This window comes from Sebastes fasciatus, chromosome 6, assembly GCF_043250625.1.
Source record: "Sebastes fasciatus isolate fSebFas1 chromosome 6, fSebFas1.pri, whole genome shotgun sequence".
Taxonomy (NCBI): Eukaryota; Metazoa; Chordata; class Actinopteri; order Perciformes; family Sebastidae; genus Sebastes; species Sebastes fasciatus.
Window position 1 is genome coordinate 25,289,314 of NC_133800.1, and position 18,349 is coordinate 25,307,662.

An 18,349-nucleotide genomic window follows, 5' to 3' on the forward strand; every position below is an offset into this window, starting at 1 on the left:
AGCATACTTCAGTGTGTTCGTTACGAGACACAGACATGACTGTTATCTATTGGTTCTAGTCTGTCTACAGTAGCACATAATGATTAAGTTAGACTGACTAAAAGCACTTTAAGGGGACTATTTTTTTTATATTTCTCCATAGCATATACTCTGTGTACATTGTTTATAGGTAGAGATATTTACAAAGCTGACCGCATACCTCTTTAAAGCAGCAGTAGGCAGAATGTTTTGGGCATCATTGGGCAAAAAATCCATAATAACCTTTCAGCATATTGTAATTCAAGTGTTCTGAGAGATAACTAGACTTCTGCACCTCCTCATGGCTCTGTTTTCAGGCTTTAAAAAATCTTTGGCCAAAGACTTTGGCCAATCACAGGTCATTTCAGAGAGAGAGCATTCCTATTGGCTGTTAAATTCAATGGAGGCAGCTGTCAATCACTCACAAACTCCAATCAAACAGTCAAACTAGGCAGATTTCTCACTTAAAATGTTTTCAGAATCATCTTGTATTGTACTGTTTAGCTGTAAAATTAGAAAGTTTTCTCCGGGTGGTGGGCGGTGCTTGGTATTTCCTCAACTGATCTCAACATGCGGTCACAAACTTTCTCATTTTACAGCTAAACAGTACAATACAAGATGTTTCTGAAAACATTTGAGGCAAGAAATAGGCATTACAGTAATATAATATTGATTCATATTTGATCAGCGCTGCCTAGTTTGACCGTTTGATCGGAGTTTGCGAGTGATTGACAGCTGCTCAGAGATGACAGGCTCCAGCTCGGCTCTGATTTGTTGTTTTCCTCCGGTCTGGGAAATCTTGCAGATGCCATTAGGAGCACCGAAAAACACATGATTTTTTTCAGATTACCTGTCTCATGCACTCCTGTCAGGATATAGTGACCGTTTTATTATTTATTTATTTTTATTTTTTTTATCATATTTGCCCCAATCTGCCTACTGCAGCTTTAAAGTGAAACGACGACCAAATGGCTCATGATTGTTAGAAGGAACATTGACGAACAGCATCACCCAGATATATAATAAATGTTTATAAGTGTGCGTTCTACGTGTTTGTAACAGTAAAATGTCTGATTACTGCTGTAATTATTTGTGTTGTTGTTTTCGGTGTTTCGTCTTTCGTCCGTCTCCGTAATTATAATAATGACTCTAATTATGAAACTAAGCGCGGTGACCTCCCGCTGTAAGCTCGAGCAGTAAACAAGAAAGGGACGTGGCTGATGGAATTACACGATAGAACAGGAAATAGTTCAGAAAATGTAACGTACACTCTAGAGCGGACACCTTTCATGTTGAATGTTTCATTTGGATGACGGAGAGCACTGTCCACTTTGTTTATGTTTCGTGTGTCAAACTCTCCTTTGTAGCCTGTGTGTACTTGTCTCATGCCAATCACTGACTGCCAATAAAAGAACCAACTGAAAAGTGATGTCTGGATGTTTGTTTTATTTTGAAATTCTCCAGAATAAAAAACTGTTGCAACGTCTGGGTCGCGTGCAGCTGCTGACAGAAACAAACAGAGGATTTATTTTATGCAGATTAGTCTGCAAATGAAATCAGCTCAGATTTCGCGCTGTTTGGGATTGGTCACTGTACTTATTTCTGAGCCAGCGGATCATCATGTGCCGCCGTGAGCCGTCAGGGAAACGCCTGAGCTGCCGCCGTTTGCCAGGCAGAGGCAGGGTGGTCATTGCATGAGGCCCTACCATGATCCTCTGCTGGCAACCTTTTGTTTCTGCTGCCAGACATGATAATGTGGCATTTGCAACAGGTGGCTCCTATAAGGTCATGGCAGTGTGACTGTCACACCCCCTGAGGTCCAAATACCATGTGACAGGGCAACAGAGCCCAGCCCCAAACATCACCAGGATCTTATTGTCTGACCTTTTCTCTTCAGTGTTGATTTATTTCCCTGGATTTTGAGTAAAAAAAAAAAATTGATTTGACCTAATTGTTTGAATTGAACACATCTCCCATGTAGGCCTCTGAGCAGAGACTTAAAGTGCATCATATTTCTTCACAAACTTTCTCTCAGGAAACCTCTCTCCTGTTTGTGACTCACTATTTGATCTGATTATCTTGCTCCAGCTGCTGCATGCTCCGGCACAAAAATGAAAAATAATTCATGAAAAACAGCGCAGAGAAGTCACGCAGGTTGCTCAGAATGCATTATAGCACAGAGGGATGGATTTATAGATTTCAATAGCAGCGACATCAGGTTCAAGGTATTGAGCGGCCGGCTGAGAGCCACTTTGGTGCATCCAAAGAAAGCACTTTGCCATTATTGTTTGTTGTCATAGATTGCCAACAGGATTTCTTGATTCTTGTTCTTTTATTTGTTGTATTAATCTTTCAGTTTTCTTATTTTTCTATGTGACACTTTCTTTCAAACTGTTATTGTGTTGAACTTTGTATATACAATTCTAAGAATGGCACAGGTTATGACATCCACGTGTTTCTATTAAGGCTGTCAAAAACCATGTCATACTAACTTGTCGCGAAGGAGGTTAAATAACGCTACAAACTTGCGCTAAATTTTGACAAGGAAAAACTGTCATGGCCATTTTCAAAGGGGTCCCTTGACCTCTGACCTCTAGATATGTAAATGAAAATGGGTTCTATGGGTACCCACGAGTCTCCCCAAGTCATAGTCAAGTCAGCATACTGACACACTGACAGCGGTTGTTATCTATTGGGCTTGAGTTTGCCATGTTATGATTTGAGCATATTGTTTATGCTAAATGCAGTACCTGTGAGGGTTTCTGGACAATATTTGTGTTGTTAATTGATTTCCAATAATAAATATATACATACATTTGCATAAAGCAGCATATTGGCACACTCCCATGTTGATAAGAGTATTAAATACTTGACAAATCTCAGTTTGAGGTACATTTTGAACAGATAGAAAATGTGCGATTAATTTGCGATTAATAGCAATTAAATATTTTAATTGATTGACAGCCCTAGTTTCTATAAAATGTAATATATCAAAATCTTTGTCAACTTGTGAATATCGCTCTTCAAAGTATGATCAGTTCACACATTTCCTGCAGGAAATTTGCATCCTGAAAAGTAGCTTTTAGGATATTTTGACATAGTACTCATTATAGCATATGAAACATGTAAAAAAATATATTTTATTTGAATATTATACGTAATATCTGTATTTCATTCACAGTATATTCAAAAACCAGTGCTACAACAGCTCATATAGTAAATATGGCATAATAACTCCAGTACTAATAGTGTGAATATGAACAAGTGATTCAGCTTTTGTGGCTGCAGGAGGTGTCTGCAACCTTCAGGCCCTCCTGCGTAACCAATGTCACATGGCTGTTGGTCTCAGTAACCGGCTGCTTCACCCAGTTTCCTGGCATCGGACACGGCAGAGATGCAGCCGTCCACCTTCTCAACAGCGTTGACCACGTTGTACAAATGTTCGGCAGTGGCATGACTGTGTCCCCGAGCCTTCAGATCCTCGATTACTTTCTGAAGGGCAAGGAGGAGAGGAGAGGAGACTTGGTTGGAGCAAACGTGATGTCTTATTTTAGCAAATTAACACCCGATTCGACTGTTATCAGCTCATTAAATGTGCGTTATAAGTCGTTACAAGCCTCATAGATGTGGGTCAGTAGCTACTACGTTGTAAAAGTGAAAGCAAAACTTAAAAGCAAAACAGCTTCTTTAGGTTTAGGGATCAAAACCGTTTAAGCCCCGGTTTCCATCGCAGGAAGTTCCCCCAGAACTAAGAACTTTTTGAGGAACTTATGAGGCTTATAACCACTGATAACACCCACTTAATGACTTCTGAAATCATTGTATTTAATGTATTACCTCATCAAAGTTGGGCTCAAACTTCACTAAACTTTGAGAGTCGACATAAACAACCGGTGCAGCGATCGCCTCCTCGAGGCTCTTTCCAAACCAAAGGTGGTTCATGAGCGCCTGGAAGAGAAAACACAACAATACGTTGCAATCTGGCAAATGGGAAAGTGACGAGTGCAGAATGGATTATGGATACGGTGAAGACACTCGTTAAGAGAGAGCTTGCTATGCAAACGGTGCGGGGCATTAGCCCGCAGCAATTCATCTTAATGGCACTTAGTGTGATTGCCCCAGACACGCACCGAGGCCATCCCAGACGTGATCATGCTCCCACCAGACGATCCAATCACCAGCGTCTTCGACCGAGACTTCAGCACAGTGGGGGCCATGGAGGATGGAGGCTGCTGCCCTGACAACACAACAAAAGCCTTGACTGACAGGATTGACGGCTTCAATTCAGACTAAACAATGTGAGTAGAACCAGAAGGAAATTGTTATGAATGCAATCAGTGGAGTGTCTTTGAATGATGTGAATCACAGGCGTGCATAAGGACATTTATTCAACCCTTTACCTTTGTTCAGCAGCTGACATCAGACAGAAGAGGAACTCGATAAACAAAGGATCTACGTTACTAGGGTTCATATCACGAGACTAGAGTCTACAGCGCACTGGAGGAAAAGGTGTGGGATCACCAAAGTCATTAGCACCATTTGTATATTTCATAGCAATCCTTCCATCAGTTGTTGAGATGTATTAGTCTGGAACAAAGTCCGAGGACTGACTGACCAACGGACTAACACTGCCATTTTTAGCAGTGCCATTAGCATGGCTAAAAAGAGGTTGGTAAGCTTGAAGCCAAGGTAGGATTGGTTGTGTTGTTCAAATCTCATTTTTTGTCATATAACCTGTGGCTGTCGTAGCGCTGTAATTAGCCCGTTCAATTATTTAATTCGGCCTGAATGTCTATCCTACCTACCCGTCTACCGGCGTGCACTCTGCCCGTGCATTCATTGCGTGTCACCGGAGTCTTCCACATAGCTTGAATAACAATCACCATGTTCGTTGTTTGCGTTCATAATGATAATTTTGGGGGAGTGGCTTTGCAGGGAGGCCTGAACAGATGGACTGTCAGTGCTGTCAACTTAGAGACTAGGGGTGGGCAATACCACCAAATTTGGTTTCGATCCGATATATACATATGTAACTTTTTACACGTATACACATGTTTTAATCGTTTTTTATTGCCAATGTGTGAAGAGGTTGTAACCTAACCTAAAAAATTAGACCTTCAGTGACTTTCTGGGTTTCCTCTATCAGCTTGTAGACCGATTTTAATGTAAAGAGCCCAGGCCCGTTTTTTTCCGGGAAAATCCAACGGATGTGACGTCATTAGTGCTCGCAAGTGGCTTATTTTCAGCTCCAGCAGGCAACCATAGCTAACATTCGGTTAGAAATGGAGTCCGCTAACGGCAACAAACGACCAGAGTATTAAATACTTGACAAATCTCCCTTTAAGGTACATTTTGAACAGATAAAAAATGTGCAATTAATTTGCGATTAATCAAACTATTTTAACTGATTGACAACCCTAGTAAATTTATTATTAAGTACCTCTAAGCAAGGTAGTTAACCCTGTGCCAGTGGACAACTTCTTTGCAAGAGAACTAGGAATAAGGGCGTGTACATGTATTGTGTGCTATTATGTGACAGTAAGTTACTTGATTCCGAAAAACAATAAACCTGAATTACTTGTATTGTTCTTTCGGTTGAAGGAAAATGGAAAATGTGTCATGATTTAATTACCCGGAAAGATCTTATCTTCCCTTCCACAGAAGTCTGACAGCTGGTTGTTGAGGATGACTCCAGTGCTCGGGGAGAAGACCATGGAGCCAAATCTGTGAAGAAAATACAAGAAATGAACTGGATCTTGACATTATAACACTTGTACAGATGCACTTGTCAAACCTGAGCTTTCTCCAACACTTGATGACTAGAGACTTATGAAAAGAGAGATTTCTTTTCAAATTCCTTTTACAAAAACACTCGTTCCTTAATCTCTTGAATCCTAATCCTCTACTTTCAAACCAACAGTAATACTTGATGGCTGATTTCTCGCTGTAAAGCAAAACCCCTTCAGATACTGACATGTCGTTGATGGAGCTGGTGACAGACACAGCGGATCCATCCTCAGTCAGCACAGACACGTGCGTGGTGCCCATGCTGTCCAGATACGGGGTGATGTTGTAATACTGGGGATCGTGAGTCGTGTTGCTGCTGATCAAGCTCCGTATGTGCTTGGCAAAGCTTTCCTCTGTGAATTTCTTGGCCATCTGGGAAAAGTACAGAGCAATTAAAAACACACGCATAGCAAAGAACATGAATTTCAAAGGTAAAGTTATGACTGTATTTCACACTTCTCGCTGCTTTGCAGAGGGAACAAGAAAAAACTGAAATCAGAACTAAATTTGAAAGATAATTATCTGCCTCTCAAACTCTTATTTGTTTCAAACATTGAATCAGAATAAAGGCAAATTTAAAAAACAAAGACATGTTGGATGTAAATATTGGCACTGAAGATTTATGATTGATTATATACATTTAGAATTTAGGTTAACCTGATGCACACATTTAAAGGTACAGTGTGTAGGATTTGGCGACATCTAGTGGTGTGGTTGCAGATTGCAACCAACCCCTCCCTCTCCAAGACTGCGGTAACGTGAGCTGCCGAGTGCAAAACCGTAGTAAAGCCGTTCACCTCGCTCAGCAACCATTCTTACCATAATAACACTACTTTAGAATCAACGGAAGTCAGACGGCAGCTCGCGGTACCGCGGTTTTGCACTCTGCGGCTTACGTTAGCGCAGTTTCACAATTGTGTTGGAGAACTACGGTGGCCTTCGAGTAACGTAAAAACGCAAAAGTCTCTCTCTAGAGCCAGTGTTTGGTTTGTCCGTTCTGGGCTACTGTTCAAACATGGCAGACTCCGTGAAGAGGACCAGCTCCCTGTGTAGATATGAAGGGCTCATTCTAAGCTAACGAAAACACGATTCTTAGTTTCGGGTGATTATACACTAATGAAAACATAGCTATTAATATTATATTACATTTCTGCTCATAGATCCCCCAAAATGTTACACCCTTCTCCTTTCTCTCAGTTGGTTGCAATCTGCAACCACACCACTAGATGTTGCCAAATCCTACACACTGTACCTTTAAGTAACATTTACTTAACTTTTACTAAACTGTGGCATGTCTGCTTTTACGTAAGTAAATTATCTAAATCATTTTTCCATCACTGGCTATAAGCCATGACTAGACTACTTAAAAATAACTTACTTCTTCTGAGCTGAATACTGGATCACGGATGTGTTTCTTTAATCCATTGGCAAACTTAAAAGCTTCAACAAGGCGATGATAAGCCAGTGTCTTTTGTTCACCTATCAGAGACGCTGAATTCAAGTCATATCCTGTAAATAGAAGCAATTGTTTAGTTTCCCCCCGTGTATTCCACTTCTAAACATGTGCAGTATCTAGATGCTTCGATAGCATCAAACACTGACATTCACGCCATCATTCGGTCTCCTCATTTAGGTAAACAACTCACACACAACAACCAATGAAAGTATTAATTTGGCGTTTCTCTGCTCAACACATAAACACCGCTAACACACTTTGTTATGTGATTTGACAGTGTGGATGAGCAGTTAGGAACCTTTCATGACGTTAAGGATGAAGCTGAGGATGATGCCTCCTGCAGGGGGAGGGGGTATGTACATCTGATACTCTCCAAAAGGAACAGCCCACGCATCCGTCACTGTGGCTCTATACGATGCCAAGTCCTGCACCGTGAGTGTTCCCCCTGAGCAAAAACATGGAAACAAATGGAACTGAACAAAACGCATCTCAGCTCCACATAATCAAGACTTTTAATGGATCCCGGCAGCTCACACTAGAGCTCTGTGAGTGATCGCTGCAGTGCTTTACAGACCCAATTGATTTGTTCATTTGTAATTAGATCATTGTGCCAGGCAGAGATAGAAAATGGTTGAAGGAAAGAGAGCATGATGAAACCCGTCTGACAATACCTGCCTCCTGTATGTCACGGATTAAATCCTCTGCTATTTTTCCAGTGTAAAAAGAATCTGCCCCGTGGTTTGCGATCATCTCCAAGGTGTCGGCCAATTTCTCAAACTTCACAATATCACCAGCCTGCAGCAGGTTCCCATTCTTATCGGTATACAACTTTCTAAAGGACAAATACAAAGAAAGAAAGTATCACTTAAATGTAGAAATGTGAAATGTTCATTTTGTGCTCATCATATTTTGGAGTCGTTGTAGGGGTTGCTTTCGTACCGTAGAGGCTGGGTCTGGTTCGTATCAATGTACGAGATGTACCGACTTTGGATCTGAGGAATAGGAAACCCTTCTCTGGCCAGTTGGATGGTTGGATGGAAGAGGGTGGCCCACGGCAACTTCCCATAAAGCTTGTGTGCCTGTTCATAACCCCGAATTTCCCCTGGGACCCCAATCCATTGGCTACCTGGATGGATGGATAGATAGGTAAGTAACTACCGGTATGTGCATTTACTCAAGTTCCGTACTTAAGTACAATTTTGAGGTACTTGTAAGTTACTAATGTACAACTAATTTACTATTTCCATTTTATATCACTTTATTCTTCACTACATTTCAGGTGGAAATATTCTACTTTTTACTATACATATATCTGACAGCATAAGTTACTAGTAACTTAGTCTATTAAATAAGCGTTATCAGTCGCTATGAGCACCATAGATGTGGGTCATTAGGGGTCTACTACTCCTACTAAGTTGTAAAAATGAAATCAAACCTGAAAAGCAACACATTCTAACATGTCGTAAAACTGAATGAAATGTCACGTTTTGAACACAAACAAAAAGGCTTCTTTAAGTTTAGGTAACAAAACTACAACTTCTTTAGGTTTAGATAGGCAAGAAAAACACAACTTCTTTAGGTTTAGGTAGGCAAGAAAAAAGTTAGGTTTAGGGAAAAACTTTATGTTTTGGCTTAAAATAACTATGTTTCAGAAGTGAAAGTGAAGGTTTGTGAACACAAAGACAACTACACGTTGGTCATGTTGTCTACAGCGCCTGATTTCTTCTTCTGCTCCTGTCATAATTACTATGGTCGCTTAATATCGCTGTTGTCTTCTTTTATACCATATTTTGGTGATCTAGCCCATGTGAATACATGATAAAGCCTGATGTTGGGTGTAGCAGGCCCCTATTGATCCACATCTATGATGCTTATAGCAACTGATAACACCTATTTAATAGCCTGACAACAAACCGCAGAGTGCAACATCGTGGTACCGCCAGCCGCCGTCTGACTTCCGTTGCTCCTAAAGTAGTGTTATTATGGTAAGGATGACCTCTGAGCGAGGCGAACGGCACTACCACGGTTTTGCACTCGACGGCTCAAGTTACCGCCATCTTGGAAAGGGAGGAGCGAGCGGAGAGGTACTCAATTGGTTGCAATCTGCAACCACACAGCTGGATGGCACCAAATCCTACAAACTGTCCCTTTAAAATTAGGTTTTCTAAACTACACAACATTTGCATTGCGGATCATTTGCAACAGCTCCACACATGGAGGAAGGGCTTACCAAAAACAAACAGGTATTCAACGGCAAGAGGAAGAGGAAACGCCACAGCAATATTTTTTCTGTATTCATATTTGTGAATAAATGTTTTGCAGTTTGAATAATGAATACTGCTGCAAACAGTAAGCTTTAAGACATTTTTAGTGACAATAGCAAGTGACAATCATTTTTTAAAGATTTTTGCTGTTGAGGCTTTTGGGGGGTCTCAACTGTTTATATTTCGTTCATTTGATTGATATTATACAATAAGAAAAGTGTTTTCCTGTGTAATAATGCCCTCATTACATCCTTTACAGATAGGCCTAGTTCTCTCCTGTCTACTTAAATAGGCTCAGGAGTGCATGTCGCAACATGATTAATAGTTTAGGACTCCTGTTCCACTGTGTGTGGTCTTGGCTAAGAGCTCAGTTTGTAGCCAGTTCCTACAGTATGTCAGGACTGTCGGGCCCCCAGTATGTATACAATTAGACTCTACTGCATGGGAAGCAAGCAAGGCCATTGACATGTCCAAGAAAGGACTGACGGTATCTTCAGTCCCAGACCTGACATAAATCTTTCATCTTTGAGCCATCTATGGTAAAAATATATAGTTCTTCAGGTGTGAACCATACTGTGTATTCCTCAAAAGGAGCAGAATATTTAGGCTGCTTCCTCCAGCATGGGAGGGCCAAACTTAAAACAGTTCTGCATTTTGAAGGCCATCCATTACATGGTGTTTTTAATAGACTCAGAAGCTCATTCAGTGAGCGACTAGTGATGCCTCAGTGTTCTACTGAACGATTCAGGAGGTCTTTTGTTCCAACAGCGGTCAGATTTTTTAATGAACATTCTTAGATATGGCCTAGATCCATGGTACCTCTCAGCTGTTGATTATGTCTCAAAGGGCTACTTATGATGTTATTTATTTATTGGTGTATTGTGAATACTGTGTTTTTGTTGTTTGTTTGTTGTTGTCTGACTTGGTGGCAATCGAATTTCCCCACGGGGATCAATAAAGCTGTCTATCTTATCTATCTATCTTATGATAATGTAGGAGCATATCCTACCTGATGAAAAAAAGGTCAGAGCGAGAAAAACAAGAAATACTTCACATAAGAATCAGGAAAATAAACAACAATGCAGGTCTTAGATGATGTGATATGCTGCCAGAGTAGTACCTGAAGTCAACTGGGAGGACTTGGGACATGACTCTATCAGGTCAGGTTTAAACTTCCTCGGCACAGTCTCTCTGGAGTTGATGATTTTCACTTTGCCTTTGAAAAGAGGAGATATTATCGATTAACTTTGTACCCACCACACAGAAACTCAGTTAGTTCTGCCGTAGCCAATTAGAGGATGCTGGATGAATGTGTCTGTTACCAGAGCTGTCCATCACTGTGAATATGGACCCCCCTCCGAGGCCCATGCTCTGTGGGTTGACGATGGAGGTGCACAGCAGAGCAGCGATGGCGCCATCTACTGCTGAGCCTCCTTTTAGAAGCATGTCCCTGAAAGAGTTGGCAAAGTCGTCACCATACATGCCAGTCTACTTTCGTTATGCTTATCGTCATGGACCAGCCATGTTAGGGAGTGGCGAGTTTGTTTTGCATTTTATGGTGTTATGAAACACATTGAGCATCCTTGTTTATTAAATGTTTTTTAGACTTATATCTGATTCAATGAGGCATATTTGTTAGAATTTAAGTTGACACCTTTACTATTATAGTAGGAATAGAGTAGTTAGTAGATCAGTTCAGTTTTTATGAAGCAAATATTTGGAACAAGCTCCCAGAAAACTGCAGGACCAACTACAACTTCTTTTAAAACAAAGCTTAAAACTTTCCTGTTTGCTGCTGCCTTTATTAAACCAGATAATGATCTTATACTGCACTAGAGCTTTTACTCTTGTGTGTTATATTCTATTTTAGCTTCTATCCTATAGCTTTTATTTTTAGCTTGTTTTTATTTTCTAATTTTTAATGTTTTTATAACTGTTTTAATTATGTCTGAATGTTCTTTTGCACTTTTTCGCAATGTACTTGAATGTTTAAATGTAAAGCACTTTGAATTGCCCTGTTGCTCAAATGTGCTATACATATAAAGCTGCCTTGCCTTGCCTAGATTAGAGTTTAGTAAGTGCTAAAGCCATACAAATAGACTGTGTGTTTTTGTGCGTAATAGGAACCCTGCAGGTCTGGGTATCATCGGATAATCCGTTTTTCCTTTTGAATTCAGAAAGGAAAAAACTTTTTTTATTTTAAACCAAAAACCAGAAAACGGCCGTTTTCTCGTTTTTCGTTTCTGAATCAAAAAATGAAAAACGAACCCAAACCGGGCCGTTTGTTTGTTTTTGCGAATTCCTTTTCTCATTATTCGTTTTTAATTGAAGAACGGAAGTCACGTGGGTTTTTCGTTTTAAACCACAAACGAAAAATGGAATCACGTGGTGCTCTGTTTGTTTTTTGTTTCCAAACGAAAAACGAAAAAAACAAATTAAAAAAACGATCCGATTTAGTTTCTTTCTGTCATTTTCTCTTCTGAATCGAAGTGCGTAGAACGGCAGTCACGTGACCAGGAAGTGAAGGCAAACATGTCAAAATAAAAGCCAAGAAGATAGTTTGGTCATATTATAAAAGTGTAACATTATTTAAGCACATGATCGAGGTAACAGTAGAAGATAAATAGGCTAAATAAATACATACTGTACCTAAAAAAGCCTAATTAATTATATATCCTAGACACCTACACTTAAAAAAAATATCTATGTATGTATTTATTTGTGTATTTATTTAGCCTATTTATCTTCTACTGTTACTTTGATCCTGTGCTTAAATAATGTTACACTTTTATAGAATGACCAAACTATCTTCTTAGCTTTTATTTTGACATGTTTGCCTTCACTTCCTGGTCACGTGACTGCCGTTCTACGCACTTCGATTCAAAAGAGGAAATGACAGAAAGAAACTAAATCGGATCGTTTTTTTTATTTGTTTTTTTCGTTTTTCGTTTGGAAACAAAAAACAAACAGAGCACCACGTGATTCCATTTTTCGTTTGTGGTTTAAAACGAAAAACCCAGGTGACTTCCGTTTGGGTTCGTTTTTAATTTTTTGATTCAGAAACCAGAAACGAGAAAACGGCCGTTTTCTCGTTTCTGGTTTAAAACGAAAAAATAAAAAAACGTTTTTTCCTTTCTGAATTCCAAAGGAAAAACGGATTATCCGATGATACCCAGACCCCTGCAGCTCTCCAAATGGAAACCTTTGTTGCAGCCGTAAACAGAAGTGTAAAACATGCCACTCACCGTCCAATCCTCGAACATCTCCCAGAGTCTGCGGCCACAGCAGCGTTGGAGAAAGTGCCATCTGGGCACTTTTGCTTCACAAACACAGCAATACACACAATCACAGCGACCACGCAGAGCAGTATCAGTGCGCAACAAATGTACACTTTTGCCTTTGACCTCGGCATGGTTTGATATTAGCCAATAACTCCCGCGGGGATCATTCAAGTTGCATCATAACATTTAACTCCTCTGAGATATTACAACTTCTCTGACTGACTTGATGATTGGGAGCCCAGTTAGTTCATGAGAAGGGGCGTGCTCGGCTCAGCCTGGCTCCACCCTGGCCCTGCCAAGAGGAGGGGAGGAATGATGAGGAGGAAACTGGGTGTTTTAAATGGAGGGTTCATCTGAGTTTTTTTCAGTTTTTTTTTTTTTTTTTAAATGGAAACGCCTCTCAGACTGTCTGAACCACCTAAAAAAAATACAATATCAGTTTAAAGCAGGGGTCTCAAACTCGCGGCCCGCGGGCCAATTGCGGCCCGCAAGACGATATTTTGTGGCCCCCACCTTGATATGAAAGTTGAATGTTAGTGCGGCCCGCAAATTTTTTTAAAGTTTTTTTTTTATAAAGTTTTTTTTTGGGGGGGGCATTTTTTCATTTTTATTGACAGGACAGTGGATATAGTCTTGGAAAGGGGGGAGAGAGAGAGTGGATGCGGAAAGGGCCACAGGCCGGATTCCCGGGCCGCCGCGGTCAGGACCAAGTCTTGTTACATGGGCGCCCGTTCTACCGACTGAGCTAACCAGGCGCCCTCGGCCCGCGAGTTTTATGTTAATGGCAGTTTGCCGTGGAAGGTCCCTTTGTTGCGCGAGCCCGAGCTGAACGAACCTACCAATCACAGCGGGGTATATGGCTCCCGGGGACGGGCAATCGGCCGGGCTTGATGCAAGCAGAGAAACATTTCACAACAACTGTGGCGGCGCCCGTGTAACATCGCATAAGCTTGATTAAAGCTTGATTTATACTTCTGCGTTGAATCGACGCCGTAGCCTGACGTGCACCTCTCCAGACATGTAACTACACGTCGCGGCGACGCAGACCGCAACAGCTGTGATTGGTCCAGTCTCTCAGCGATGCTGAGCGGCCAGGACCAAGTTCTACTTCTCTCTGCCTCCATCTTTTCAATGTTTGTTCACACAAATCCACTCAGATATATTTTCTCTTTTCGGCGTTGCAGTAATATCAGTAAAAGTTCTGTGGTTCAACAGTTATTAGCTCCAACTCCGCTCAGTTTCTGTTTGTAGTACAAGAAGAAGAAGGAAACTCATAGAGACGCCGCCGCCAACTAGCGGTTTGGTGGTGTAATTGCAGAGCAACACAAACACAGCAGGCACAACTTTATTGCGGAGTGACACCAAGTGGAATGAATATATATCTTGTCACACAGCCCCAATCATGTCTTTTTCAAAGCCTGCAGTGAAGAGAAAGGTTGGTGACGAGCACAGACAATTTCAGGAAAAGTGGGAGACGCAATAGAGGCCATGTTCAGAAGAACCGTTCATGTTCTTCAATGTTCCATTCATGTTCAGGACAGTTAATGTTCAGAAGAACCCATTCAAGTTAAAGAACTGTTAATAATGACGTTTGAGAAGATTTTTTTTTTTTTAACAAAGATTTTTTTGTGGAATACCTGATGCAGCCCAGCCTCACCCAGACTCTGCCTCCAGCGGCCCCCAGGTAAATTGAGTTTGAGACCACTGGTTTAAAGGGACTGTTTGTAACTTTCAGAAATGCTTGTTAACAGCGACACCTGTGGCCATTAAGTCAACGAAAGTCAGCATCCTGTTGCTCGCGCTTGCTCGCTCTAAATAAACATGAACGAGCTTCGCTCATTACAGTGAGGCCACACGTCAGCTAAAACCACAATATCACTTTATATTTCACCTGCTTGGCAGTAATGTTAGCTGACCAGACGAAGGTCTCTCCATGAATCATTGCTGATCCTAGTGTTGGCTTTTCCTGCTTCAGCCCCGGAGGCTGAAGCAGGAAAAGAAACGTTATCGTATCCGCCGGTGTCTCTTCTGCAGTGTGTAGTGAGCGTGCATGCACGTGTAGAGGTGGAGCGAGACAGCGAGAACGCGCGCTGTGCGTGAGTGAAGGCAAGCAGGCAGAGGAGCAGAGACTCCGGTCTCACGCGAGCGCATGGGATCCCGACCCGGTAGAATTATACGTGTAAAAAGTTACAAACAGTCCCTTTAAGTGTGCGCTATATTTTTAATATTTTCACCGCTTTATGTTGCTGTCAGACAGCCCTCTCCGATGGGGAACTGAAGCCGTTATATCGCTGTCTCCAAAGCCACCAGACTACATTCATGAAAACAGTTATTTTTATCTCGCAGAACACAGGAGATGCTGGTCTACCGCTTCATCGATCGGTTAGTTTGTTTTGTGTTATTGCGTGACTTTCAGATCGCACTAACATGGCGTCCACAGCAGTACATTGCTTAGCTTCCGTGCTGGTACTCCTGTCTACTTCTTCAAACTGGGAGCATGCCAACCGCCATCTAAGTTACTAGCGGGATTTGACGTCACACCATCAGACACAGCCCTTCCCTCCCTGCGGCAGGTCTTCGCCTGTCCGTGCACATCCAAATTTTTCTAACTACGCGGAGGTAGTATGTCGGTTTGCCGCGAGGAGAAACCTGCACGGAGTATAAAAGATCCAAAAAGTTTCCTCGTCACGATTCCACGTCAGCTCATGTCCGTGCGGCCGTCCTTGCGGAAAATATAACCAATGCTTAATATATACTTTAGTCTATATGTAGCAGCGTCATCAAATAGAAACCTACGTCAGGTCATGTGCTGGAAAAGGGTTTTTAGGGCTTGGGAAAATAGCATTTTGACGCTAAAACATACGTACTTCGACCAAAATTTGAATGTTCGGATTTGAATAAATAGGGAAAACCACTTGGAAGCTACAGAATGATATGAAGACCTCAAAAAATACAAAAATAAATCTCGGACCCACCCCTTTAAGTAACCCAGTTTGTGTCATTCACTCGCCACTAGCGAACCAACTCATAAACAACTCTTTTGGTTCACCAACAACCCCCATAGCTCCGCCTCCTCTCTCTCACTAACAGTGCTGTCCTCTTGTCACTCGTGTTATTCACTCTGGTTGAATGTTTGTGGGTGTCGTTGTCAAGTTAAGTGTTTCCCATTAATTACAGACAGTCTAGGTTGGCCTACCACAGTTTCATAATGAACCGAAAATATTTTTACACTTGAATCTCAGCGGGTCAGTGACGACCGCTTGGTGTGGGAGGATCCTCTCGTGGGAGCGTCTCAGGGCCGGCTTGGAAAGGCCCGGGGTGAAGGTGGCTCGCGGCTCCTACCGGGGGCTTCACAGCACCCCGTCTCTTTATGTGTGTGCATGCTAATAGATAAAGCAGTGCTGATAACACAGTAGCCTACATGCTTTGAATTCCTTAGATATAGCTATGCAGTGTTCTAAGCAAACCGGATGGCATCAAAAAGAATGATTCGTTCACAAATCTAACGGGACTGAGAACACAGGGCCCCTCATGTGCGGAGGGGCCACAAAGATGGATATCTGTGGATGCAGGGAGGGGCCCATAGAGAATGCCTTTGCACAGGGTACAGAATGTTGTGCTACGCCCCTGGTTTCACCTCAAAACTCTGGACATACCCCTATGGCACTCACACAGCAAGGTGATGGACCTATAACAGTATACACATAGGCACAATGATCCAAATGAAAACAAAAAATGTCCCCACCTTCACAGTCAGTGTTTAGCAATCACAAAAGGTCTTTGAGTTCACTGAGAAATGCAAACAAAAAAGTTTAGAAATGTTTTTAAATGTGTGTTCCAGAAATGTACTAAATTATTGGGGTAACCTGGCTGAGGAAAAACGGTGTTTTTACATATTTCCATGTTCCAGATTTGAGAGGATTCTTGTGTTTTAATCAGCAAAGCTCCAGATAACTCAGTGAAACAAGCTTTTCCAACTGGAACCCTGCGGCAATAAATCCTAATCTTATGACAAGCGGAAATATGTAGGCGACTGTTAACTTTTGTTATTTAGGAAAAGTCATATCCGCACAAACAAGCCATGGCATGTCAGACTGGTAATCAACAGGAAACTGCAACAGATTATAACTACAACGGATATCTTGTAATCAATGTTATGCTGCTGTATTTGTTCTACGAGTATTCTCGCTCCAGGATTAAGAATTTCCTATTTCTTATATACAGTGCAACAGAATTTGGGGCCCCTGGTATGAAACCAATGTGTGTGAGTGTAGGATCTCCAAGATTGGGGCCTGCAGTTGGGTCCTTCTAGGAAAAGTTGTTAACCATGTTGCCATATTATAGTGTCATAAACTATCACCATCAAACTACTTTTCTATGACTGCTGTGAACGACCCAGGCAAGTCGCAATGCATCTTGGGAAATGCTGTCTGCAGTTATATCAAACAGCAGTCGATGGGCGAGCCATGAGGCATACGGAAGAGGGAGGCTTTCAATTGAGTCAAGTCATATAGAGATTACCAGAGTAATACCGGATATAAGGCGATTTCCCCTTCAAAGTAAAACATGATATGATGATTAAAAAAAATATTTTCATTGTCAATTAATCTGCTAGTTATTTCCTCAATTAATCAATTTCCTTTTTCAATTGAAAATCGTTTCGTCTACAAATTGTTAGAAAATAGTGAAAAATGCTGCTATTGGAGAAAAATATTGTTTTAAAGGTTATCTTATTTGCAAATTAATCGCCCATTTTTATCTCTTCAAAATGTACCTTAAAGGGAGATTTTTCAAGTATTTAATACTCTTATCAACATGGGAGTGGTTAAATATGCTTGCTGTATGCAAATATACGTATATATTTATTACTGGAAATCAATTAACAACACAAAATAATGACAAATATTGTCCAGAAACCCTCACAGGTACTGCATTTAGCATAAACAATGTGCTCAAATCATGGCAAACTCAAGCCCAACAGGCAACAACAGCTGTCAGTGTGTCAGTGTGCTGACTTGACTATGACTTGCCCCAAACTGCATGTGATTATCATAAGGTGGGCATGTCTGTAAAGGGGAGACTCGTGGGTACCCACAAACGGCTACAATATTGTTTTCCTCCATTTCTGATTCAACAACGGTCAGAGGTCAAGGGACCCCTTTGAAAATGGCCTTGCCAGTTGTTGTTTCTTTACATCACCCCATGGTTTCTTAGAGGTTGGTCTGGTTACCAGTCCGTCCCTGCCATATTGCTACTTTGGCTACAAAACTGTCGCCAAAAAAAGAGGAAGAAAATAATAATAATAATAATAATAACAAAAAATAAAAAAATGAATTGTTCTTAATTGCTGTTGAAATAGCTGCTTGTGTTACAGTGTTTTGACTTTTAGCCATAAACTGTTGCACCATTGCCTCGCATAGAGAGAGATGGGAGGAGTTTTGGAACTCCAGTGCTTTGTTTTGGACAGATTTCACTGAGACATTTATTTTGAAAATCCGTACCAGAAATACTGCTGTGTATTCCTCTGGTTACTTGACTTCTGG

The 18,349-nt window shown here is 41.3% G+C and overlaps 1 protein-coding gene across 1 annotated transcript; it reads right to left on the reverse strand.

Annotated features, from left to right (window-relative positions):
* Nucleotides 1-2,941: 2,941 nt before the first annotated feature.
* Nucleotides 2,942-12,952, reverse strand: LOC141769538 (glutathione hydrolase 5 proenzyme-like). The gene is made up of 12 exons (XM_074638728.1): nt 12,771-12,952; nt 10,848-10,975; nt 10,646-10,741; nt 8,201-8,387; nt 7,933-8,093; nt 7,560-7,706; nt 7,184-7,314; nt 5,993-6,177; nt 5,651-5,742; nt 4,149-4,255; nt 3,856-3,966; nt 2,942-3,510 (listed from the first exon to the last, which is right to left on the reverse strand). Exons 1-12 carry the CDS (start codon nt 12,935-12,937, stop codon nt 3,364-3,366), a joined length of 1,659 nt encoding a protein of 552 aa, XP_074494829.1. The 5' UTR covers nt 12,938-12,952; the 3' UTR covers nt 2,942-3,363.
* Nucleotides 12,953-18,349: the final 5,397 nt, after the last annotated feature.